Source organism: Pholcus phalangioides, unplaced genomic scaffold (assembly GCF_987345545.1).
Source record: "Pholcus phalangioides strain wild (caught in Gottingen) unplaced genomic scaffold, Ppha-v1.0 ptg000013l_1, whole genome shotgun sequence".
Classification (NCBI taxonomy): Eukaryota; Metazoa; Arthropoda; class Arachnida; order Araneae; family Pholcidae; genus Pholcus; species Pholcus phalangioides.
The window spans coordinates 19,416,226-19,442,587 of NW_028301606.1; the positions used below are offsets into that span (position 1 = coordinate 19,416,226).

Below are 26,362 nucleotides of genomic sequence, written 5' to 3' on the forward strand. Positions count from 1 at the left end.
ATTTGAAGTTGGATTCCCAAGAATTAAAATAAATTTCGTTTTTCAAGTGTGACATATGATGGTATCTCTGCGTGCAGTGCGTAAGCTTAATGCTCTCCAATGATTTTTTGATCCCGATACAATAAAGCCAATTTCGTCAATCACTACTTGGAAGTAATTGAAATCTTTCATGAAAATTTCAAGATGTCACTATGGACATTCAAAGTGATAGTCAAAATGGTGACGAAAATAGTTTAAGTTGATTAATATTAAAAGTGGCATTTACTATTAAAAATGTGTAGTTTATTAACATTACAACATATAGAAGATGCTATCATAATCCACTATTCATGCAGGTTCTATGGAACGGGAGGTGAATTATTATTATTAATTAAATTGAATTTGCATTAAATGTCATTTTAATGCTAATTAAAGTTAACGTTCAATAAAATCATTCGAAATTTCATCGAAACGATGAATTCTAATATTAATTACAACTTTAAATGCTTACGTTTGTTTTAAGTCATTTTCTCTTGGGAAATTGAAGTGTTATTACAGAATCAAAAAGTCCCTACGCATATTTCAGAGAGAGGGAGTTTAATGAAAACGTATTTGAATTGAAATATTCAAGACTTTCTGACAAAAGAATATGCGAATTTGGTTGATTAAAGTCCCTGCTTTCTCAAAATCAGAATCTAAACATATTACTACAAACATATTACTACAAACATATTACTACAAACATATTACTACATATTACAATAATATTATAATTTCTGTCTTTTTTTTCCTTCCCAAAAATATTCTAAAGATTTGAACTGCATTTTCTTAAACGCGTATTGTATTTAATAAACGACGTCTATTGCATTATACAAGTATTGGAAACTAGCCATCGATGTACAGGGTGATTACTTAATTCCCCGCAGAGACATGAATGTGCAAATTTCCGCTTTCGGGTTTATCAGCAGGTTGGATCACTTATTTTGCTATCAGTATTTCCAGAAACGTGAATGTGTATTCCTCTATTGAAACACATTTTAGGAGGACAACTTCCATAGAGTAACATGGGTAAAGTAAACATTCAGAAAGTTGTTTTCCAAGTTCTAGAAATTTCCATATTCATGTTTCTGGCAAAGGCGGACGATATTAAAATAGCTTCAAGCGGGTGGGCTTTACTTCTTAATCTATTTCTATATCTATTTACATCCATTCAATGGATAGATGCGTGAAATTAACAGCATATATTTTTTAAAGCATCAATTAATATTATATAGCTACCAACATTACGTTTGTTATGAATGAATAGCATTTGAAAATATTCGATTAAAATTTGATTAATCGATGAATTTTTTGATTAATTTGTTGAAATTTTTAACTGATTTCTAGACATATAGTTAAAACCACAACGACATAACAGTAGCTGGTTTAGAAATGATGAAAGCGGTAGAGAAAAACTCTTTTAAAAAAAAAACTAATTAAACGGAAAATTCACCGACAACAATTCACTGCCATGCAATTTACAGCTAGGAAGATACATTGACCAACAATTCATTGATGGAAAATTTACCGATAACAGTTCAACACGAGTCAGTGAGCCAGTAAGTGAACGAGGAATGACCGAGTGAGTGAGTCAGTAAACGATGTACTTAGTGGTAAGTGCATGAGTGACAGAGTGGTTAGTGTTGGTGAACCAGCAAACTAGTGAGTGAACGACCTAGAGATAGATTAAGTGACCCAATAAGTGAGTGGGCGACCTAGTGAGTGAGTGTCATGGTGAGCGAGCCTGTGGTAGACTGAGTGATCTAGTGAGTGTGCACGTGACAGAATGAAAGGCCTAGTGAGTTAGTGAACGAACGACCTGGTGATTAAGTGCGTGTGACAGAGTGAGCGGCCTAGTTAATGAGTGTGTGAGTGACAAAGTGAGCGCCTAGTTAAAGAGTGTGTGAGTGACAGAGTGAGCGCCTAGTTAATGAGTGTGTGAGTGACAGAGTGAGCAACCTAATGGGATGATTATAGAATGGGTGACCTAGTTGATTGACCTAGTTTGATGAGTTGATATAATGATTGACCCAGTGAGTGAATGTCAAAGTAAATGACCTAGTGAGCAAGTGAGTGACCTAGGGAGTAAATGAGCGATAAAGAGATCAAGTGAGTGATCAGCCTACTGAGAGAGCGATCGAGTAACATAGTGAGCGACATTAGTAGTCATTGACCTGGTGAGTAAGTGAGTGACTTATGAAGTGAGTACGTAATATAATGAATTACCCAAGGAGTAAGTGAGTGACCTAAGGAGTAAGAAAGTGTCCTAAGGAGTAAGTGAGTGTCCTAAGGAGTAAGTGAGTGTCCTATGGAGTAAGTAAGTGAGTGACCTATGAAGTGAGTGAGTGACCTATGAATTACCTAAGGAGTAAGTGAGTGACAAAGGGAGCGATTCAGTGAGTGAGTGATAGAATTAACTACATACTTAGTGATTGACTGAATGACCTGATGGGCGAGTGAGCTAGCTATAGTGACAGGTCGGTTTCGCTCATTCACACACACGCACGCACGCACACGCGCGCGCGCGCACACACACACACACACACACACATTCACTCACTCGTTAATTCACTCCTGCCGAACTGATGTCGTTGAATTTCCCTACCGGCGAATTGCATGGCGGTGAATGAATTGTTGTCAGTGAATTTTCCGGACACAACAAAAAGCATATCATTGAAGATGTGGAGACAGGTCATGGTTTTTATGGCTGATTCGAACTGTTGGCTTCATCACAATCTCACCGGGTAATGAGTTCCATATGCAGGTTGTGCGAATGGAAAAACTATGGTATCTTGTATTATTTCGGAAGAATGGAATTCTGGTAGTAAATTCATGGGCTCATGTTGAATTGGTGCAAAAAAAGGGGATAAATACTATTTAGGAGGGATACTCAAACACGTAAAACATTTCCAAAAAATGGAAAACAATAGTTACATCATGGAAATTATAACCACGGTTTTGATAACCACAAATTTTCTGCTCAACTTCATGACAGAATCATTTTTTGTTGAGAAATATTTTATTTCCAGTTATAGTAACCGATTTCTGTTATATTTTAATTGAAGAAGAAACGCTCAAACTTTATACATTTAAATTTTCAGAAATGTATGAAAATTTAAAGTGGTTTATGCGTAATATGTATTTTTTTGACAGGGATTGCATTCTATAAACGTAAACTTGCCTTCCGGCTGTGTGTTGAGTAAGCAGAAATTTCGTCAGCTGTTCAGGAGAAATGAGGACTAAAAATTCAACTTATTCTTTATTCTAGTTTCCTGCGATACAAAAGCTGTATAAAGTTTAGTGAATCGCTCGCTGATCAGAATTCACAGCTGCTGCTGATGCTGTTATCAATATCCCTAAGACATCACTTCTCTTATTATTATTAAAATTATTCCAAAACCTGAGCTTACATTTTTTTATGTTTGTGTACATCTTTAAATAACAGTACCGTAAACTGGAGTGAGTGTGCCACTTTTTGAGGTTTTTCCTTGTTATATTCCCTTATGCTTTGCCAAGGTTGCTGGGAATTTTATTAAAGGTAGCCTCGCATCTCAGCTTTCGATTTCTGGTTTTCAAAAGAATTATGATGACAAGGAAAGAGAGAGAGAGAGGATAGAGAATTTTTTTCGCGTGACACTGTCGTCCTCTGGAGGGTGGCGATTATGTGTCATCATTTCTCGCCTATAAATCCCCGAAAAGAAGTTGTGGCACATTGTCACAGCCATTTTTATTGAATTCCGGTTGTTGACTTTACCAGGAACCCTTTGAAAAAATTATTTCTGTCCAAAATTAGGTCAATTTCGAAATTTTAAATAAAATGGTCGTTGAAACCTAGAAAAACAATTTATTGGCATTTTTAAGTAAAGAAAACATTTGTTTTTACTTTTTTTGAAAATTTTAATTCCCTGAAACATTAACAAAAATAAAGACTTTAAATTCGAAAATATAAGGCTCTTCTTAAAAAATAACACACTATCATCAATATAATTCGGCACCTCGGATACCGAATTTCGTCAGCTGGGTGAGGCCATGAGTAAAATTGCCAACTTTTTTCATGGCCGTTACATACGCCTTTTCTAATATGATCAAAATTTATGAGCATCTGTTTGTTTCTTATCGCACGAAGAGCCTCTTCAAGTGTTTCATTTTAGTAATTAGGGGAGGGTCGACCACCCAGTTTCCACACGTACTTGCGAATTATTGCTCCGTCAGACCAGACGCGACCCAGGCTCTGTCCCTCCCGAGATATAAGCCTTTTGCCCGTGTTGTTTGGGTCGTGCTGGTGAGAATCAGGGGTGCCGGGCTGGGATGTAACCGGAAGGCGCCCCCCTCCCGACACCCCGACCCTCTGTCTAAGGCCCTAGCTGCAAGCACCAAGCCTGGTCTTCAGAGTTTTCCTCCTTCCAAGGAGACGGCGGCAGCAGCTCCCCCGCCCAGGCTGCCCCTGCCCCGAGAGGGGCCCACAAACCCGAGCAGCGGCCAAGGAGGCCCCTCAGCCGCACCCCCAAGACCCGACACCCAAAATCCCCTGGATGCTTTATTAACTGATGATATGTACAATTATCGCCTACACACATTTACACATCTTTGTGGCCGCCCACGCAACATATGCCCCCATGCGAGTTATTGCAGGGACAATAAAAAATAATGAACTAGTGGGAAAAAAAACAAGTGACACAGTCACCACCTGAATCCCCATTTTTTTGTTTATGCGTCATATTTCTGCCAAAATGCAGTATTTTTACAATTCAGATAGGCATTTCTTATCGTAAGTAACTTCTACATCGAAATATTAACTTACCTAGTTTCCACGAAACACACACACTACCTGCACCAGAGGAGGTTTGCACACACTGGAAAAATTTCGTGTGAATCACAATATAACCTAAAAAATTCTCTAGACAACAGCTGACAGCAGATGATGCAATACATACTGTCGGTGAGTCACCTGATGCTTCTGAATCGGCATGAAAATTCTTAAAATTTCGATTGTTCATCCATACGCTCCCAGGAAGCGCTTGCGTCCTATAATTCGTGAATGGCACATAGTCGGAACCTTAGCACACCCCAGTCTACGGTGTTACATTATCGTACTAATTTTTAATTCAACGTTTAATAACTTTATACATACACCTGTTATAACCATGGGATTTTAAAATGATGATTAAGTATCAGAAGGTTAATAACAAACATATTCAATTTGAGCATTTTTCAAGTTATCAGTTATCTCGTTGCAGGGCGTAAGCATGATCGACCTTTAGAAAAGCCTTATGAGTCTTAGGACTGGGAGGGGGCACAAGGAATCTCTTTCCTAGAAAATTACCAATTACGAATTACCAATGTTCTAAGAGCAATTTAAATCAACAAAAAAATTTTCAGACAGCATATTTTTTACAAAAATATTTTAAATTTGACATTTTCTATATAGAGCAGTGTTTCTCAATATTTTTCAGCCCATGGCCCTCTTTGGTCAGTATTTTCTTCTCATGGCTCGGCTCCCCTGTCTTATCCAACCTCCCCCCACCCTCATTCAAGAACCAGACCCTTTCAACTAATAGAATTAAATCGAATCTAAATTTATAATGAACAAAAATTTTATAAATAAGATAGATCTCTAGAACCCTAGGCCAGGCACTGAGCCAGAAAGTGGGTGATCCCAAGAGCCAAATTATATTTGAAAAATAGATTTGCGTAAAATACGGCACAATCCATTGAACCTCACATCACCCTGGATCCATTTCTACCCTGGGCTGGATTTCAGCGAGCTTCCTTCCTGTGAAGGTTTTATGTATGGCCGTCATGGCAAGCATTGTGGTTTCACAGGCGCATTAATGTTCTGGGGGCCCCATAGTAAGCTGGGAGTAACAGCTCACATGCTTACATGGGGCGCGGTAGCCCAGGTCGATAAGATACTCGCCTAAAGGATGTTTAGAGGTGTGGTGAGTTCGATACCCGGTTCGTCCTTGTCAGAAAAACTTTCTTTAGGTATGGATTTTTTTTTTGTAAACCTTTCAAATATGTTTGACGTTGCAATTTTTAGTTTCTGCTCACAGCACGATCGAAGAATCCGTACTGACTTAGTCAGAGGCTTCCTTTCTTCATCCGGATAAGCCTTATACAATCGATAACTAACATACAACTAACCGTTTTAAATCGTCGTATATAACTTATACGTGCTTTCTTTGCCTCCTAAACCTCCTGCGTGTAAGTGTGTGTACTAACTAGAATTTATTGAATCAAAAGGAACGTTAATCAAGTCAGTTATTTGTTTTAACGCACTTGTAAAACTGACTACTTTAGGTGAAACAAGTCAGTTTAGTTAAATAAATCTAATACAAACTTCAAAGGATGTTTGTATTTAGGGCGTTTGTTCTATACGTAATTATGTTTATTTGGTGCGTGTATTGTTTTGATTTGGCTTACTCCGATAACATTTATATTTTCTGCATTCCCTCCGAGGCAGGGCAGAATAAATAAAGTCAACGCAATAATTCAAGCATTTTAAGTGAGCTGAAAATTTCTCAAGCATGACATAGAAAACGAAAACTGAATGAGAATGATTTTTGAATGCGAATTCCTTCAGATGTCTTAAAATTGCGTGCATTGAGACGGGAATTAGGAAGTTAAAAATAGGAATTTATATTCGCATAATTTGTGTTTTTATTTTGGTACCGTGATTCTTAAGAAAACTCTTCATGAATAACTGAAGATCCGAAACGGTAAACGCAGTAAATAAAATGATTCATTTATTCATTTATTGCGTCAGAACGTAGGTTGTCACCCTAGGAAACGATGTAAGTGTGCAACTCACTCTATTCGGAGTAATTGAAAAACGTGTTAGTAGATGTCACTTAACACGTTGGTCTATGATTCTTTGAAACTTGTTTTTCGCTGTAATGAAACATTTGGCACTTGCTGCTTTTACCATTTCTGATCATATTATTATTTCGAAATGCTTTATAAAAGTCGTAAGTCTTATCCGTATTATGCTCTCAAAACTGTAAAATCCGTATACTTATACGTTTTCAATTTTATGATGAACAGCTGAAATATTTGAGAATATTGGTTTATCTCAATGATAATTTACAGGAAAAAACCCTATTTAAGGTATGCATTTCGAAAAGCTTAACAGTCACCCTCAGATACAGTCAGGATACTGTTTTCATCATTCATTCCCTGTACGAACGTTCTTTGTTAGAATATTTCTCATCCCGTATAATTTTCTCATGAATTTCTCGTGATAAATCCGCTTGCTTATATGGCTTCTAAATACAGGGTGCGTAAAGAAGTCTGAACCTCTTTTGTGAAAGAAAAAAATTAAAAAGCTGTTAAAGACAGAGACAAACGGCTTAAAGCAAAGGTGTTCAAATTTTGGGGAGTACGGGCCACTTCATTGGTTTGAAAAAGTGTCGTGGGCCACTACATTGAACTGGATATGTGCCGCGGGCACCTTAAATAATCTTGATATGTGGCACAGGCCACTTAAGTAATCGGGATATGTGCCGCAGTCTATTTAAGTGATTTGGATATGTTCTGCGGACCACTAATTGAAGTTTGAGTGTGCCACAGGCCATTTAAGTGATATGGAGCAGCTCTCCAGGTCACTTAAGTGATCTGCAAATGTGTCTCAGGTTACTTGAGTGACCTACAATGGACTGTGGGCCACTTAATTAATCTGTAAATGTTCCACTGATCACTTAAGTGATCTGTAAATGTGCCGGGAGCCATTTACGTAGTCTGGACGTCCGTATGTATGCCGCGGACCACTTAATTGAAGTGAGATTGAGCCGCAGACCATTTAAGTGATCTGGAATAGCACCCCAGGTCACTAAAGTGATCTGAGATTGTGCGGAGGACCATTTAACCCATGTGGAACTGCACCGCGGGTCACTCAAGTGAGCTGAGATTTCGCTGCGGGCCACTTAATTGAAGTGAAAATGTGCCACAAGCAACTTAATGATCTGGAACAAAGCTTCTCTTTTCACTACAGTGGCTTATAAAGAATCTGTGAGTCACTGCAGTGATATGGGAATACGTTGTGAATAACTTAAGCGATATGGGAAAGTGGCACTTAGTTTCGACGTCGACTTAAGAAACACTTTTAGACGGCCACACATCACTTCATCCAAAACACTACCAGTTTGCCGGGGTTGTGTGTCTCTAGGTTTTTAAAAAAATTTCTTTTTCAGAACAGGTCTAGACGTCTGAACAACCCTGTATAATTTTTATCTCTTTCTGTTAATTCAAAGCCACGCACAATTAATTCAATGCCATTTTTTCTTTCGGGGGATGGTAATGATGTTTTTTTTAAGAAATTATATATTCGAATTTTTCACCACGTTGAAAAATGCAGTATTTTTTTTTACAGATACATTTTGTTAATCCTGTGTCTACAAAAAAGAGGGATTTCGCTTTATTTATTAGAGCTGAACCAGCCCTTCCGAATACCTGTTAATGAGAATGGCTAGCATAAATATTTTTATATGCATGTATGTCTTTTGCATATAAATGTTTTCATTAAATTAATGGATGTAAAATAATCATTATATACCCCGGGAATAAATTGCTGCTCTCGAGATGTTAATGGTACCTCCCGGGGTAAAATTTAACGTGAATTTTTTTGTCTTTTTGGGGAAAATAATTGCTCACTCCGAGGAAACCCATGTTATATTTGCCAAGCTGAGGGTCAATACCTCTTAACAGAGCTGAAATACATAGTAAAAAGGGACGTCTTCTTGCTGAACAATCTTTTCCGAATACTAGAAAGCACTACTCGTGAAAAAAATAACAATTTTGCTGAGAAACGCAACAGTCCTGATTCAACGACGATTTTCATCGATTTTTGGATTGAAACACGTTTTTTTTTTTTCAATTCTTTTCAAGGCACCAAGTAGAAGAATAGGAAAGTGTTCTACCGCTAAAGCTGAAGCTAAAGTCACTATCATGGCTTGGGTGATGGTGGTCTGCACCATGACAGCTTGGACTCCTTACGCCGTCGTCTCTTTGATATCCGCTTTAGGTTACCCGGAACTTGTCGGACCAGCGTCATCTGCGGCACCAGCCATTTTCGCAAAGGCCAGTGTCATCTGCAACCCTATCATATATTTCTTCTTGAACACTCAGGTAAAAAAAAAATAAATATTAAATACGCATTTTTTTCAGGCGTATAAACCATGCATGCTCAACCTATGGTCTTCGAGTCAAATGTGGCCTTCGGAATCATGTGAGGTAACTCACGATCTCAAGCTTAATTTCGTAAAAACGAACTAAGCGGGATATTTAAAGTCACTCATGTGACTCACATCATACTCACTGATGCCTTTAGTGACCCTCGACACAGTTCTAGATCACTCAAGCAACCCGCGACACATTTACAAATTGCTTAAGTGACTTGTGGCACAGTTCCAGAACACTTAAGTGGCCGCAGTACAGATCCACATCATTGTAAGTGGCCTGCGGCACAATATCAGATCATTTAAGTGACCCGCGGAACATCTATGGGTAGTTACAGATCACTCAAGACCCGCGGCACATTTACAGGTGATTTAATTGACCCGTGGTGCAGTTTCAAATAACTTATGTATCCCACGGCATATTCACAGATCACCTAAGTGACCTGCGGTGCAATTACAGATCACTCAAGTGATTTAAGACTCATTTATTCCCCCCCCCCCCCCCGCCCACCAGGAATGTGTAAGGAATGTGCTTATACTCCTAGAAATGATGTAGGACGATTTCCCGCATTCTGAATCGTTTTTTCAGGAAAATTAAGTCCATTGTGCTCTCATCTCAATTTCAGGATGACAGGTGGTCGTTTGCCCTCACCCCCTGATTTCTTAACATGGCAGGTAAACCCTTCATATAAATTTTTGTTTGACAGGTTATCCTTCCGCGTACAGCAAGCGAGACGTCGTTCATCCCTCTTTTTTCTCATTATAGAATGAAGACATCCCCAGGGCCTGATTTCCGCATGGACAGGTGGTGCATTTGCCCAGGGCCCCTATAACTTTGTGGCCCCAAAATTCAAACAACATATATTCACTGGCCAACCAAACATCTTTGACTCTTGTCGTAATGGCCTCTTCAGGTTAGAAACGGGCCCTGAACATGCCAACATTGGCATGAAGCCCCCTTAGTAATGATGGATTTTGAGCTACACGAAGAAAGTGGCCACCCCCCTCCCGCCTCCGAAGAAAATAATCATAGCCCAATACAAATTTTTTAGGCAATAGATTTGTCCTGGTTCCTGAATTCAAAACATGATGAATAAACACTATGAAATAATCGCACAATGGGCATCGTCTAAATTTAACATTATTCCAATGGTTCAAGCTCAGGAAGGGGGACGGAACATCGTATTAACCGATATTCCACTTTATCCGATTATTTTATAAACGGGCACAACTTATCAAAATAATCAAGTATTCTCTGTTAAATTTTGAGAAATTGCTTTCCCGGGTGAAAGAAAGGTAGAAAGTAAAAAAAAAAAAATGGAATCAAAATTATTTTACAGCACGTGTAAAATGAGGAAGTAGTATTTAATGTCGAAAATAGGTGGCGCTGAAAACGAAACTAATATATTTTGGCACGCACAAAATCGAAACTTAAACTTATTGGAAAGGGAAAAAATTTTGTCCGCCACAATGAAATAAACAAAAAATTTATCAACTGATATTTGAATACATTAAATTTCACTATGACTCAGTTCAACTGTGATAATTTTTATTGATATAGTGAGTTGTAGCATAAAATTCTTTAACAAAAGAGATAATTATATTCCTGTAATATAAGAGAAATTAATGTTTCAAGTCAACAGCAGAGGACGCTAATAAAACTTTTCTTTTTTCCTGATTCATATCAACAAAGTTTGATCGCTATCCCGATTTCTTAACAAAATTGCGCATTGATTGCTGGTAATAATATGTATGAGATAAAGCGCCATGTTTGAAATAATATATTCGAAAATTTTTCAAATCCTCCCCACTACCGTTAATGATGAAAATCATTATTTTTATCATAATGATGAAAATCATTATTAGACAGGGCAATTGACGTGTTGCGGGAACACGTTGAAAATTCTTCCATTGTGAGGAGAAATCGATCGAGACCCCCTAGAAAAAGCGTAGGAATTTTACTTTATCCTAGAAATACGCGTAGGAACTTTATTCACTCATATAGGGACAGGTCGTTCATAATTAAAAGACCCTGTTTTAAAGTAGCCTGACAGGTGAAACCAGTCATCAGAAAATTGTGAAATTTTGTGGAGGACTTCATGAAGTGATGGGAATTTCATGGGTTACGAACCATCGCGAGGAAATAAAAATATAAACTCTGAGGAATATGTGTGAAATAAAACATATTCATATGCTTTGAATGTGTGAAGAGAGATACTGAGTTTATAAGCTATCGAAGAGAAAGTCCTTTAGTAAACTTCGAAAAAGCTAGATTCTTCATGAAATGCCATTTATTATGAGATAGGTTTGGCAAATTGATATTAACTGTTATGAATTAACATATAATTAATAATTTATGAATGAATAATATTAACTGCATTAATATATAGTCCACTTCATGTTAGACGGATATTTGAGACTATGATGGAGGGTAATAGCTCTCGCATTCGTCAGAAAATATCATCCATTATTTTTCTGTTTCCCAATCTTTTTCGCGTGTGGGAATAAGTATGTTCACATGAAAAACGAGAGAAACATTGACAACTAATGGACCACAAGCTTATGCACATACATGTACCGGGTGTCCCAATAACTTCATAAGTTATATATAAATCGCTAAGAATTGAACTAACTTCATTTTTTTAAACAGAGCACATCTCAGATCAATCGGTATGGGCAATTTACTGCCGATTGAGTTGTGCCGAAAGTGTGAGTGCCTGTACCTAACAATCTGAGTGCGTATATAGTGTTGTGCGTGAATGAGTGCTGCCATCTACACAGGGTGTTTAAAAAAATAATCATCCGATTTAAAAAAATCATAACTATTCAGCTTTTAATCCGTTTTGATCGAATAATGTATTGGTAGAAAAAGGGAAATCTCGAGTTTCACTCAGTTGCGGACAGGTAGCGGATCGTCACTTCAGTGTTTGTCAACATGGCGACTGCACAACAGAAATCGTTTTGTGTTCGCGAACTGTGAGTCCGTAACAACTGTTCATCAGGCGCTTTTCGTCGACAATATTTTGGTGTTGAACTTCCTACCGCTCAGAGCATTAGGCGATGGTATAAACAATTCCGAGACACGGATTGTCTGTGTAAAGGGAAATCCCCTGGCCGTTCCCGCTTGTTGATGTAAATGTGGAGTGATCCGGCAGAGTTTCGCACGTAGTCCACAGAAATCCACTCGCAGTGGATGCAAACATGCTCGCAAAAGTTTTGTGAGACGAATTTGACTACCTTATAGACATATGCTGTGCATCCCAAGACGGACATATTGAGCACCTTTAATTTGGTTTGTAAAGAAACTTTATGATTGGCCATGTAATATAAAATTAATCTTATGCGTATATGTTCAATATTTTTCGTAATATGCACATTGCAAATCGGGTGAATATTTTGGTAGCACCCTGTATTTCAAATTGTGAGTGAAGTGTAATGATTGAAGATTTGTAGCGTTGTAGGGCTTTTTCTCGCTGTGGCAACACTTTTTTAACGGCGATATCGGCTTGCATTCATACCTCAAAGTTGGAAACCGCATAAAACCAACTTTATCCGACCACTACTGTGGTGACTATAGGGGTTCAAACCCGCGTTTTTGCGATGCGAGTCCGTCACTCTGGCCACTCGACTTCCACAGCGGCAACTAAATTGACTAACTAGTGCGTTTGACTGCGGTTCGAGAAAAAAAAATATCATTCTCGTAAAGGAAAATGTTTATTATTAATAATAGTTTAGATTTTCGTCTATAGACGGAACTTCACATATAAAAATCCCATTTATCCGGTAGAAAAACTGCGTTAGTTTGCGGAATATCACAGCGGATATTGTGTTGCGTGTCCACCAGCACTGAAATTACACCTTGAACAGATCGAGAAGGCCGCTAAATGAAGCATGTTGCTTGTCAAGAGTCCGGATGAATGCCGGAGATTTTGCAGCTAATGGCATTTTCACCCTCCGCTGATGGGCTATTATGCCACACTTGGGACTAGACGTGACCTGAAAGGTAAACATCCACCCTAGTCTAGTCGATCTTTACTAAATCTACTCCTCAGAAACTGCCCCATTGGAATGAACAATTCATAGCTTCCAGGTTTTCTTGCTCTGGTATGGTTGAAAGTCTTCATGTAACACCCCGCTACGTTCGCGGGAGTAGCGAGAATTTTCAATAAATAAGTCTCTTACGAGTAAGAAACTCGAAAGTTATGAATTGTTCATTAAATGGCTGCCGGGCGCGGTAGCCCGGTCGATAAGATGCTCGCCTAAAGTACCAAAGGATGTTTAGAGGTGTCGCGAGTTCGATACCCAGTTCGTCCTTGTCAGAAAACTTTCCTGACACAGGGGTACAACAAAAAACGGCGATTTGACCGCAGCAAAAATTGCTACCGCAGGGAGTCCCCCATCGAGGGGTTAGCGCACCAACCCCTCGACGAGTATAAAAAACAAGCCTGTCGTTCGGAATCGGCAATAAATTGTAGGTCCCGGTCTAATTAGCCCTCGTGTGCAGAAAATGACCGTGGTGCGACAGAAATGATCAAAAAATAATTAAATGGCTGCCGCTTGTACGTTCCATTGGAATTGCGATGTGAGGAGCAATGCAAGTATATCACTGTGGTGGTACGTACGGCTCTGTTCTGTGAAGCAAATGTTGTTTCCTCTTTGAGCAGTGTCCTTTAACACTTGAAATAATTAATTTCGCTGGTCGCAACATACAACTATTGTACGCCCATACTTAGCCGCACGAAGGGAGGGTTCATTTTCCAAGGAGGGGAAACGTTGGGGGGGGGGAAGGGAAAAAGCTCACTAAAATAGCGCAAAAGACGCCAACGGAAAATACAAACCTGCTCTTTTTTCTTGCGACCTTTTTATTAAAAGAAGATAAATGGAATCGCCCATCGTGACGTTGCATGACGTAGCCAGAGGCCAACTCAGTGTGAGTATACAATACCCTACATACGCTCCAAAGAAGAGATATTTTATGTGCTTCTGTATCGGTAGTAGCGTACTTGTCCGGCATGTGAGAGGGTGTGGGTATTAATGGGCCAGCATTAGATAAACAGCCAGTTTTTCATATATCTTGAACTTTTTTTCTCTGCTCTGGGTTATACTGGTAGACATTTGCATAGGTGCAAATAAATATTGTCAGAACATCATCAACCAGCGTAACATAAGCAGTCTTTTTTAGATTTTAATAAATAAATTGACTTTCAGTAATTCTACGTTACGTTTGTGTGCAAAGTGTCCTCTATCGACCAAAGTTTCAGCTGATTTTTTTTTCTCACAGCCAAAATCTCCCTCGGTAAAAATACTTTTTTCAGCAAACCACATTCAAATGCATTGAAATATTGATATGTTAAGAGAAGTGATAATACGGCCTTCATTTTAATGTACATAAATTATATTGGCCCATTTTATTGTTGCAATACAGTAATTTAACATCAGCTTCGTGTTGAAATTTAAAGACGACGCAAATTTCGGGGGTTTCTGTCATTCATACTCCCTCTAACACAAATCCAAATACAAAGGCCGCAACAGACAAAATGCCCAACGAGGTCGCTGAAAAAAAGATTTTGCCCATAATAAAAAGATGCCCTCTCTTCATTGCCCAATTTAGTAAAGTACCTTCTCAACCAATGTCTGCCATAATTAGGGCCCCAGGACGAAGGTACTGTTACTTAACTGTATATGCAGCTCGTAAACATTCCCCTGACGAATTTCTAATGAAGTGGTTACATGATGTGACGTGATATGTGTTTGTATACGGCCCTAACGTATTTATTTTGTCAGAATTATGCATGTATGTTATAGTGGTGCTGCCATCCATTTTCCATATTGCTTAGTGAAAATGGTAGATGCCTGAATTTCCATGATATGCACGTATCGTGTGGAAGGTCAGAGCCTGATTTCTGGGAGACTTTTCAAATGGAAGCCGGATGTACTGAACATGCGCAACACTATACGGCAAATATATTAGTGATTCTTGCCAAAATCTTGATATAAACATGTTTTAATATGAGAAATTCTATTCATTCATCATTCTTAAAAAATTATAATCATTGATCATTTACGATTTTTTTAATGAAATATTTAACTGCATATATATATATAGGGCGTACTGGTAATTAATGATACGGCCTTTATCTCATCAACCGTCCGTCGTACATGTATAGATAGTTTCAATTTAAAAAAATGATTAAAGGCGTTGAAAATTTACCTTGTACCGGTTTTGAGAGTGAAAATACAGTATCACGAAATAAAAAAAAACCTAAATTTTCTTACGGTCCCTTTATCCTCTAATTTCCAATTAGAAAGTTAATGTGCTGTCTTTTCTGAGAACAGAAATAAAAAGAATAACATATTTTTAACTGCAATATTCACGGAGATATTTTAATTCAACAATCGGAGAAAAATTGGGGAACAACAGCAAAAACGAACGCACACATAAAGCTCCTTTCCCTCATTTTAACACTGACCTTTCCCAACTTTTCTCCGATTTATGACCTCAGATATATCTCTACGAATATCGCAGTTAAAAACGTAAGAATTCTCTTCTGTTGGACTCAGAAAATACAAGGCAACAACTTTCTAGTTGGGAGTTAGAGGGAAAGGGGACCGTATAAAAATTTTAATTTTTACTTTGTGACAGTAGTTTTACTCTCAAAACTGGTATAAACTTGGACACATTTTGAGCATTTTTCAAATTGAAGCCATACCTCTACGACGAACTGTTGATTACAGATGTATTTCGTTATTCAATTCCAAATATCGATGTTCAAATAACTATTTTTTTCAATGACTTGGATTCTGAAACAACTTTTTACTCATGAACCAAAAGTATTTTTAGTCACATTTGTTCCATTCCCGCTTCAAAGAAGAAGTTGAATTTTTAAACGATGCCAGAATGAAATCTTGAATTATTAATCTTGGCTATATGGATGGGGAAGCCCCCCGGAGATGAATGCAAAAAATACCAACATGGTAGGCAGTTTTAAATATTTAGGTCGCCTGATCCACGAATATATAGAAAAATCTGAAATAACGGAACGTAATCGGGAATAGGAATGGAAAAGATGCTGCCGCTATATTTTCAATCAGTTATTTTGAAAAGAAATATCTATTTTATGCATGATATGGAATACAATTCTATAGAAAGTTTTTTAACAGCTTTCTGATGCGGAGATATATTTTGGAAAGACGGAAAATTCAACTGCCCCGGCGGGGATTCAGGCCGTCATTTCAACTTTTTCCGGAGGGAGGGGGGCAAAACACACGTACTCAATGTATATATATATATTTGTACACTCATTGCCATAAAAATTTGCGCACCAAGAAATAATTGTGGGATCGAAACGAAAGTTGGCCTGAAGGTGCATGTCGGGCAGATATGCAAATGATTAGAAATGCAGCGTGATTGCGAATTGCGTAATGCCACTAGAGGGCGTTGAACTTCGTTCTCCTTGGAGTATAAAACAGGTAAGCCAGGTCGTCTTCAGCGACGAATCGAGATTCAACTTGAGCAGTGATGACAATCGTGTTCGTGTGTGGAGGCCCCGTGGTGAACGCTTCAATTCTGCCTTCGCTTTACAGTGGCCCACAGCTGGTGTCATGGTATGGGGTGCCATTGCTTACGATGCACGGCACAATGACGGTACGTCCATAACATCCTTCAGCCACATGTGTTGCCACTCATGGCAGGGCTCCCAGGAGCCATTTTTCAACAAGACAATGCTAGGTCACACACAGCAAGGATGTCACAAGACTGCCTCCGCCACATTACCACCCTTCCCTGGCCTGCTCTGTTCCCAGATTTGTCACCAATCGAGCATATCTGGGATCATTTGGGATGGCAAGTTGGACACCCTACGAGGTTGGTCGAACTAGAGGCGCATTTACAGCAACTGTGGAACGAGATGTCTCAGGACATCATACGGAACTTGTATGCCTCAATGCCCGCTCGTATCGTATCGTGCATTCGCGCTAGAGGGGGTCCAACAGAGTACTAAAACTTCTGTTCATCTGTACTTTTTTCTGCAATAAATGATCCTTTTTCTTGGATTTTCTAATCACTTACTTATATCAACGTAGTACTTACATGTGTAAAATTTCGTTTCATTTTAACGACTTCTTCTGGGTGCGCAAATTTTTATGGCAATGAGTGTATATATATATATATCCCCTTTTTAGTGTATTTTCAAAAGCCGGGGGGGGGCAACGCATCCCCCCTCGCCCTCCCTAAATGACGGGCCTGCGGGGATTCGAACCCACTCCCTAGCTGGTGAAATTTTCTCTCTTCCAAAAATATATCTTCGCTGTTAAAAACCTTTGCATGGATAGCGTAGAGTGACATCATCTTCGAATACAATTCTAAATTGGAGAAACAGCATCGAAAATATGGAAAAAGTAATAAGCATGGAATGAAATTTTCTTTGAACCATTGGAAGAAAAAATGGTGTGTGTGTGTGAGAGAGAGAGAGAGAGGCCGCATCTCTCTCTCTCTCTCTCTCTCTAAAGCGTGTCCCATTTTGTACCGTCATGAACAAAGCAATCAGTCCAAAATCGCCCGGATTATATACACTAAAAAAAGTGGCGAAATATGCTCTAAAATCATGCAAACTGCATTTAAAAATGTCAAAATATGTTTTTAAAAAAAAGAAATATGCACTTAAAGAATGCTAAAATATGCACTTAGAATGCCAAAATATGCACTTAAAATACCAAAATATGCACTTAAAGAATGCTAAAATATGCACTTAGAATGCCAAAATATGCACTTGAAATACCAAAATATGCATTTGAAATGCCAAAATATGCACTTAAAATGCCAAAATGTGCTCTTAAAAAAACAAAATATTTCACTAAAGAAGTTAGAAAAAAAAGTTAAAAAATTCCAAAATGTTTACCTAAAAAGGAGAAAATGTTCGTTAAAAAAATCGCCATGCAAAGAAAAAGCAGATATGTTTTATAAAACATGTATTTTCTATCTCTTGTGCAAGAGTGCTCAACCTTGTAGAGAGTGTGAGCCACTTCATTGGTTTGGAAACTTGCCGTGTGGCACTTAAGTGATCTGGAAATGTGCAGTGGGCCATGGTCTCTACAAGGGTGCGGCTGACACTACTCCAGCCCTGAGCCCGGGAAGATTCTTTGTTTTTTCACATTATAAATTCACTGTATCATGGCACACCAAAGATCCCAGCGTAGGGGTCCTTGCTGCAGTATGTGGGATAGAGCCATTTAAGCGCTCTGGAACGGTGTCGCAGACCATTCGAGAGACCTATAATTGTTCCGTGGGCCACTTAAATTATTTAGAACTGCACCGTGGGTTACTTAATAGTGATCTGTAAGTGTACCACTTAGTTGAGGTTTACAAAATTAAGTTAGAATTCACGGGCCACATCAGATGATTCCGAGGGTCACATCTGGTCCGAAAGCCATAGGCTAATCACGTATGTTTTAATGCATATTCATTCACCAGTAAAAAAATAATTTCGCTTCTATTTCTCTAAAAATAGCTTAACTATACTTTTAAAACATTGAGCATTTTTGACGCTATCTCTAAAAATAGCGTTATAACAAATAAGCAGTTGATATTAGAAAAATATCACCAAACATGTCCATTAATTTACTAAATCTCACCTGCGCCAAAAAGCCGATGTTATGAAAATATTATGAGCAATATTCATTTGAAAATTATAAAAGAACGATGATTGAGCTTTAAATACTAAAATTAAAAAATTTGCATTTTTTTTTCTGAAAATTCTTTGGTTTTAAGCATTTATATGCATTAATGCCAAAAAAAAATAAATGCAGATGCATCTGCACGTATGAATTTACCTATAGTCCGGGCTTTAGTTATTAATATAACGTTGTTAACTTATTTTCTCATTAAAAGCCGTAAAAATGAAGATTAGCTCATTCAATAGTATCTCTTAATGTCAATCTGAATCCATTATACTGACGGATGCGTTGTCTTCATTACGTTAATCTTCGTCTTTGAAAACTGACATCTATATCCGGAGAAAAAAAATTATTTCTTTGAAAACCTTGACTTGCCATGATTGAAGGAGTTGTATAAAAAAATTGGTTGAATAATATTGATTGGTGGAGCTTGAATTCATATGAAATAACGTATCGCTACAACGATACTCGATGTAACGATGATTCTCTCTGCAATGATATTCTTTCGTGTCTTGTTCGGAAATGTCTGTACTAATACTGAACTGCTGCCTCTCGATATATAACGATAATCCCTCCACAACGATATTCTTTCTTGGTCCGCAGAGTATCGTTGTATCGAGATTTCTGTATTGCAAATTAAATGATGTTCGATAAGAACTGTATTTTGACTATCGCGAATAAAGTAATATTTATTGTTTCCGGGGTTTTCCGGCTGACATGACAGAAAGTTTTCACCTTTCGGCGTTTCGTTCGCGGGTGACGAATATTTTCAAGTATCTACAGATTCTAAATTCACTAAATTTCGGGGCCAAAAAACCCCCGAAAAATATCAATTCTACATTACATGATGTCCGTGAAAGCCTAGTTTGTTTCATTATCCCAATAATTTTTACAAGAGTAACCATCACTAACCAAATATACAGGGTGCATAGCCAACAGCTGACAATGCAATTTACTGGCGAACCGTTATCTCTGGAGGAAGACTTCCAGTTAGAAAAAGTATCCGAACAACGCGTGGAACTCAGACACGTCCTTTATGTTGCAAAAGGCTGTATAGTTATTTGAAAAACGGACAGCCTGAGCTGAAAAACCCAATTAGAAAGTTGTTTCCCTGTCTCTCCTGATGACAACAAAATAAATTCTACATTTTTAAAGTCCAATATTTGTAGAGATATTTGAAATCAGAGAATGAAAAACAATTCGGGGGGGGGGGGGCAGAATAATCTACGGAAAATGCTTCCCCCCCTCATTTATGCTGTTTTTTTCTCGAATTTTTTTCTATTTTTGGAATTCAAATATGTCTGCGAATATTACACTTAAAAACAGGAAATTTATTTTGTTTTCCTCCGGAGAGACAGAGCAACAAATTTTGTTTTCAAGCACAGATATCCGTATAAATACAGTCAAACCTCGTTAGTGCGTCACCCGGTTAACACGTCACTCCGCTTACCTGGTCATTTTTTGGAAGTCCCAATTGTCCTCAGGCATGAATTGGCACAGCTATGGCTTACTCCGTTTAACGAGTCACTCCGCTTAATAAGTCATATTTTTGCTCTCCCAAGAGTGACTCATTAACGAGGTTTGACTGTACAGTTAAGTGTTTTAATTTAAAGCAATATTAATGGTTCATCTGAGGCTGTTAGCAGAACACTGTATAAAATATATAGACCTTCAAATTATATATATATATATATATATATAAAACTTTTGGTTGTGATCGAAAGTCCTGCCAAGGAACGAGATACCATTAGCATCATTATTATTGCCAGGGGTTACCGATATCATACATTTCACTCACAAATTGAAATATAAATAATGGTGGCACTGAGTTTTCGCAAGCAAGCACGCACTGCTAGATGCGCAACACACACACTTTTAGGACAACTCACCGCTTAAAATTTGTGAAATGACACATAATGGTAATAAACAGTTGTGCTCGTTTTAAAGGGAAAATTTCTTCCAAACTACAGCAGTGAAGGTGACTTGATCTATGACAAAGTCAATCCATTTAAAAAAAAATGATGAAGAGCTCAAATATGCTTGGATTGGTTCTCTGGAGCTCAAATTCTTATTAAATAAAATATTACAAATTAACGGATGCTGGGTGAGGAAGAACCATATTGACTATCCCAATAACTTAATAAATATTTTTAACCATATATATCAAAAATATAAACATTTAAAATTATTTCAAACAACTTAAAATGTTATGTCCTTAAGTGTGTATTATCCGCATCATCTGGTTTCATGCTTGTTTGGATTTCGTACTGTTTGAGAAGATTTTTCCAAATATATTTAAAAAAAACACCAGCAAGCATTTTAATTATTTGAATTTGTTCCGCTGTACCTTAAAGAAGGAAGAGTTTTATTTGTACACGAAGAAATCAGTTCTAATTTTTGTTGACAGAGGGCGAAAGCAAACAACTGGAAACATGAAAATTAGAGTCCTATAAATGAAGGTTGTACTATTAACAGCTCCTTTCTCTCTCCTGTTGCTGGTGCTTTCATGAGATTTTCATTTTGATGTTGAGATCAATGGATGAAGCACTATTAGTAAGAATGTTTTCCCTCAGACACATGAGAATCACCGCCTGCAGCTTTACTAACATTTCGGACCCAGAAGAGATTCAAGAAAGTTTCGAAGCCAGTCCTGGCGGACTGATTTACAGTACCCTCTATCGACAAAAATTTTAAATGATTCCTTTTTTTATGTCCAAAAAAATTCCCCTTTGTGAGAAAGACTTTTTGTAGCCCGCGTTTAAATATACCACAACATTCCTTCAATTTTTAAGAATTTTAAAAGTATCTACATTAAGACCCTGTGCAAAGAGGGCATAAACGAGAAAGGTTTGGTAAATCAAACAGCACATAATCGCTTATTTCCTGAGTTTCACGGTGGATATATATTTACAGTTTAACCACTTGTCTGACCCTCCCGTGTCACACGCGGGCATCCGCTCCTTCTCGAAATTGACTTTCCGTGCCATCGTATATTTTTGCCCTCAGAGGGCGCCAACGAAAAGTAAGTTTTTAACTAAATCTACACAAACGCTGTGGTTTCATGCAACAGCAATATATAATGATATCTAGATACATAATCTTAAATCTACTTACATAGGTACATAACCTAGTTCAGTTAGATATAATCGATCTAAAAACTAGATTATTTATATTCGATGCTCAAAAAAACTCAAATAAGAGCTTTTGAAAATAATAATACTTTAAAATGCAAATGTAATAAGTGAATCAAAAATTTTTGAATTAAAAAATTGCGTACGATTTTCTGTACTTTTCTGTCATTTCTAGTCGTAGCCATATAAATACAATGAAAAATTCTGAAAAAATGACAGAAAAAAATTAAAAGTCAGAGCAAAAACAGGTTTTTTTTTGTTGATTGTACAGAAGAATTTTATTTAATAATTAGTTTTCTTATTATGTCATTCATCACCTTACTTTCTTGAATGGTATTTTGACAGATGCGAGAAGCATTTTTGAGCCATTTTCCAAGTCGAAAGCAAGAATCCGAGACGAGTGCCGAATATACTTTGGAGACACTTGGCAAGACCGTTTACAGCAATGCTATGATACTGGTTAACAGCAAGAATGTTCAACCACTACAAAGGCAACAAAACAACATGGGGAGTGCAGTTTGAGCTAAAAATTATTAAACACAATATCGTATACGTCATTTCTTGAGCTGGTCACAGAAAAAATGAACATTTAAAAAAAGAGTAACGTTTAAATATGTGTGTGTGTGTGTGTGTGTGTGTGCATGTTAATTCATGATTGTGTATTGTGATTTGAGGAAAGTAAAACCTCATGAATTAGAATTGTTTTGCTTTTACCTACTTTAAAAAATATATATCTTAGATATTCTTGCTAAAAAAAATTTCAAATACTTCCTGCGAATTTATGGAATCCGATGTGGTATTATTAAGAATAATTACTATTGTATGGTTTCATATAGATTAGAATTAGCGGAAAGATTTTATCTCGTTTAGAGCAGTATCTTGTTGAAATTGCTTTAAAAGTAGTCGTTGATTGAAAAGAAGCTGAAAAATACGTGTGATAGTATCTTGTGATAAGTGAATATGACAAAAAATGTTACGAATTTTTCCTAATAGTGTCTGATAATGCATCAAGTATGCCCAATATACTGTAATAATCCGTCACAAAAATTGATATAGCTCAGATATTTCTTTTTTTATTATATACTTGTATATTAACGTGATCCCCACGCATTCCCAAAGAATCAGCATGGTCCGTCCAGGGAATTTGTTAATATTAGTAGACAACATCCATGCCCGAACCGGGATTCCAACTCAGACCTGCACAGTGAGAGGAGAGCTCCCAAACCACTCGACTGCCGCCTAGCGGTCGATTGGTTGTTGGAACACTCGAATCCGAGCCAAATTTCGCATGGAAGAGTAAAATACCTGTGAATGTACAGGAAGATTCAGAACTCATAGACAAAACTCTGACGAGTGATGGAACGCGAACACATCTGAATAATTTTATACAATTTTCGCCACACAAACGCGGGGGTCATTGCGTAAACGGTGAACCACTAGATGGCTCTACGATTAAACACTTGAAGTGATGGTTTCTACCGTGGGCCACAGAAGTTATGGGTGGTTTCATAGATTATGAAAAGGCAGACATGTATTTCATGTACAATGCTCTGGAAGCCATATACCGGGACTGTTTTTCGTCAAAATGCGTGCCAGATCTTAGAACCTTGTAGCGGTTGCACTGGTGTCTGTGCGAAGCGGGCCTCTCATGGCGTCCTCACGTGTACCTCGTCCATGCTCCTCTATGGAATTTCTAACGATGAGTACCTGTTGGAAAGTGCGTTGAAAAGTGTTGTGAACGTAAGATGGAGTTTGTTTCTGTGTAATGCTTTTTATAGTGCTGCCATCTATTTGTCGAACTATGAGCGATGGGCAATGATTGAATATTTGTATCGTTGCAGGTCTATTGCTCACTGTGACGAGACTCTTCACCGGGGAGACCGCCTTGCGTGCAACTTACAAAAGAAGCTAAATGATCTGTCCGTAAATAATCTGGCACATGTCTTGTCGCAGAACACACTTGATACAGTATTTGGGCTTCCAGAACATTCACGTCCGCAGCATTACACATGAAATGCGTGTCCGTCCTCTCTGATACAGTTTTACGTCCGGAAAGTTCATATTCCCAAACATCTCTTCCAATAATCGTTGGCTATGGATTGGCATAAAACCGCTTGTCTTTACCCGCATCATGTATCTTACTTGAGATAATGTCAAAAGAAGTTACATTGAGCAAGATCAAGATGTGCGGCAATTTATTAATTTATTTATAATCTCTAGTTAATGCTAAAGGCCTTTACTCTTCTTTAACGCATCAGATATGATAGATGGGGAAGATTTGCTACAGATTTTCTTCTCACAAAATCAAATATGATCCGCAGGAGTGAGCAAGTGCTTGATCATGCTGAAACGGCAAACCCCGATGTCAGTTTTTGTTAAATTAGTCCTCTTCGCAAATTGGAGAACAATGAGGAATATGATTATTTCTCATTGGCAAAAATACAGAAACTGCATAGATACCGAATAAAAGCAGTGTGTGCATAGTTACCGTTAATTGCTTCCACCGCTTTTGGAGGATAGTCCATGTGGCATATTCAGTCATTCCTGGTGATTTGGAAATATCTGAATCATTAAATTAAATTTTCTTAAAATGACGTATAGATGGCGTACAAATATATATTCTAGTTTGTTTTTATTTTTTCTTAATTTTTCGATTTTTATTTCATTTCTTATTATTTATTATATTATAAATAATATTATTGTATATCATTTCTTAATTATTATTATATCTTTGATTTTTTAATTATTATTATATCTTTGATTTTTTTTAATTATTATTATTTCTTTGATTTCTTTAATTATCATTATTTCATTCGTTCTATTCCATCCCCTATATTCTCTGACAAGTATATTTTATCTTTATAACTCCATATTTTTTTTTCTTTAGATTTTATTCAAAGTATGCAACATCTCAGTTTCATTGCCATCAATCTTTCATACAGAAACAACTGAGAGAGAGAGGATAATTTTCTCTCGCTTGTATACAGGGTGTCCTTAAACTCATGGGCAAGCTTTAAGGGATGGTAAAATATACTTAAAGAAATATTTATATATATTTTAATATAATTATAATATATAATATACTAGCTATAATACCCGGCGCTGCCCGGGTTTTCTTCAATGAGGGGTTTTTTCCCGATCACGTGATATCTCCCTCTCCTTTTCTTGAGGGACATACAAACCGTGTCCAAGTTAACCAATATGGCGACCTGCGCGATTCATGAAATAAACAAATCTAGATTTACACAGAAACGTAGAAATGAATGTATATATTTCTTTTTTTAAGGGGCGCTAGGTATTTCGATTCCCCCCCCCCCCTGAACTTCAAGTTATCCATCTGTGTGTTCCAGCTTCCAAAAATCCTTAGTTAAAGCTGTGGAATTTTTTCGATGCACTTTTCACGGGCTCATAACTAATTTTAAAATATCCTAACCCACATGAATTTATGCAAATAAATATCAAAAGAGACAATATGGAGACATTAATTTTCATACTTGAGAAGATATAAATGAAATCAATGATATTGTTCGAATATCCAACTCAAAAGTATAGGTTTGGCCAATTACTTCATATTTAATCTCCTGGGCTTCGTATATCTCTAAGCGAACTGAATATTTCAAAAATCGAGAATTCAATACAATTTTTAAAATTATTGATGGGGCGGAAAATCCCACTAATTTCCGCATTTCTACAGTAAAATCGACAATTTTAGCACTGATTTTTATGAGGATTATGACGTCTATTCAAAAAGCCTCATTACTGAGAGTATATTGAAAATGTGGCAAACCATTATAAAGGCATATACTAACAGGATTAAAGAAGTGACAAACCGTTGTAAAGGCATATACACGTCTGAAACGCATTGCTAGGGAACCACGGTAACCAAAGTAAACGTTCGGAAAGTGATTGTTGAGGCCCAAAAGCCATTGTTACCGGACAGTTTTTTGCCCATTTGGGGCACTTGCCGTGCTCTGACGAAATTTTAAAGTAGCCTATCGTTCAAGTCGGGTCCCATTTGGTATATATGCAAAATTTGGCGACGATCGATCTAAAATTGTAGATTTGTATTGAGAACATACACACACAGACACACACACAGAAAATCAATTTTATATATATAGATTATAATTATAATATATTTTTATATAATTTATAAATATTATATACTTAAATAAATATTTTTTCGTATAGCAATGTGGGGTCGGAAATGAAAAGTGTTGGCGGAAAAAACAACGAAATGCTGAGAAAATGAACAAAAAAACTTTTTATTTACATCAATAATTGCAGTAAGTGCTCAAATGTGCAACCACCAACATCGATACAGGACTGGCAGCTGATACCAGGTGTTTCACAAACAGTTGCAACAGC

At 37.4% G+C, this 26,362-nt stretch overlaps 1 protein-coding gene across 1 annotated transcript in view; it reads left to right on the plus strand.

Annotated features, from left to right (window-relative positions):
• The window catches only part of LOC149078734 (melanopsin-like), a 90,168-nt gene extending 67,652 nt beyond the window's left edge, over positions 1-22,516 (plus strand). The window contains exons 3-4 of the mRNA XM_089240456.1: positions 8,902-9,141; positions 22,340-22,516. Coding sequence (XP_089096582.1) covers positions 8,902-9,141; positions 22,340-22,516 — 417 coding nt within the window. The remainder of the gene's footprint in view (positions 1-8,901; positions 9,142-22,339) is intronic.
• The last annotated feature ends 3,846 nt before the right edge of the window (positions 22,517-26,362 follow it).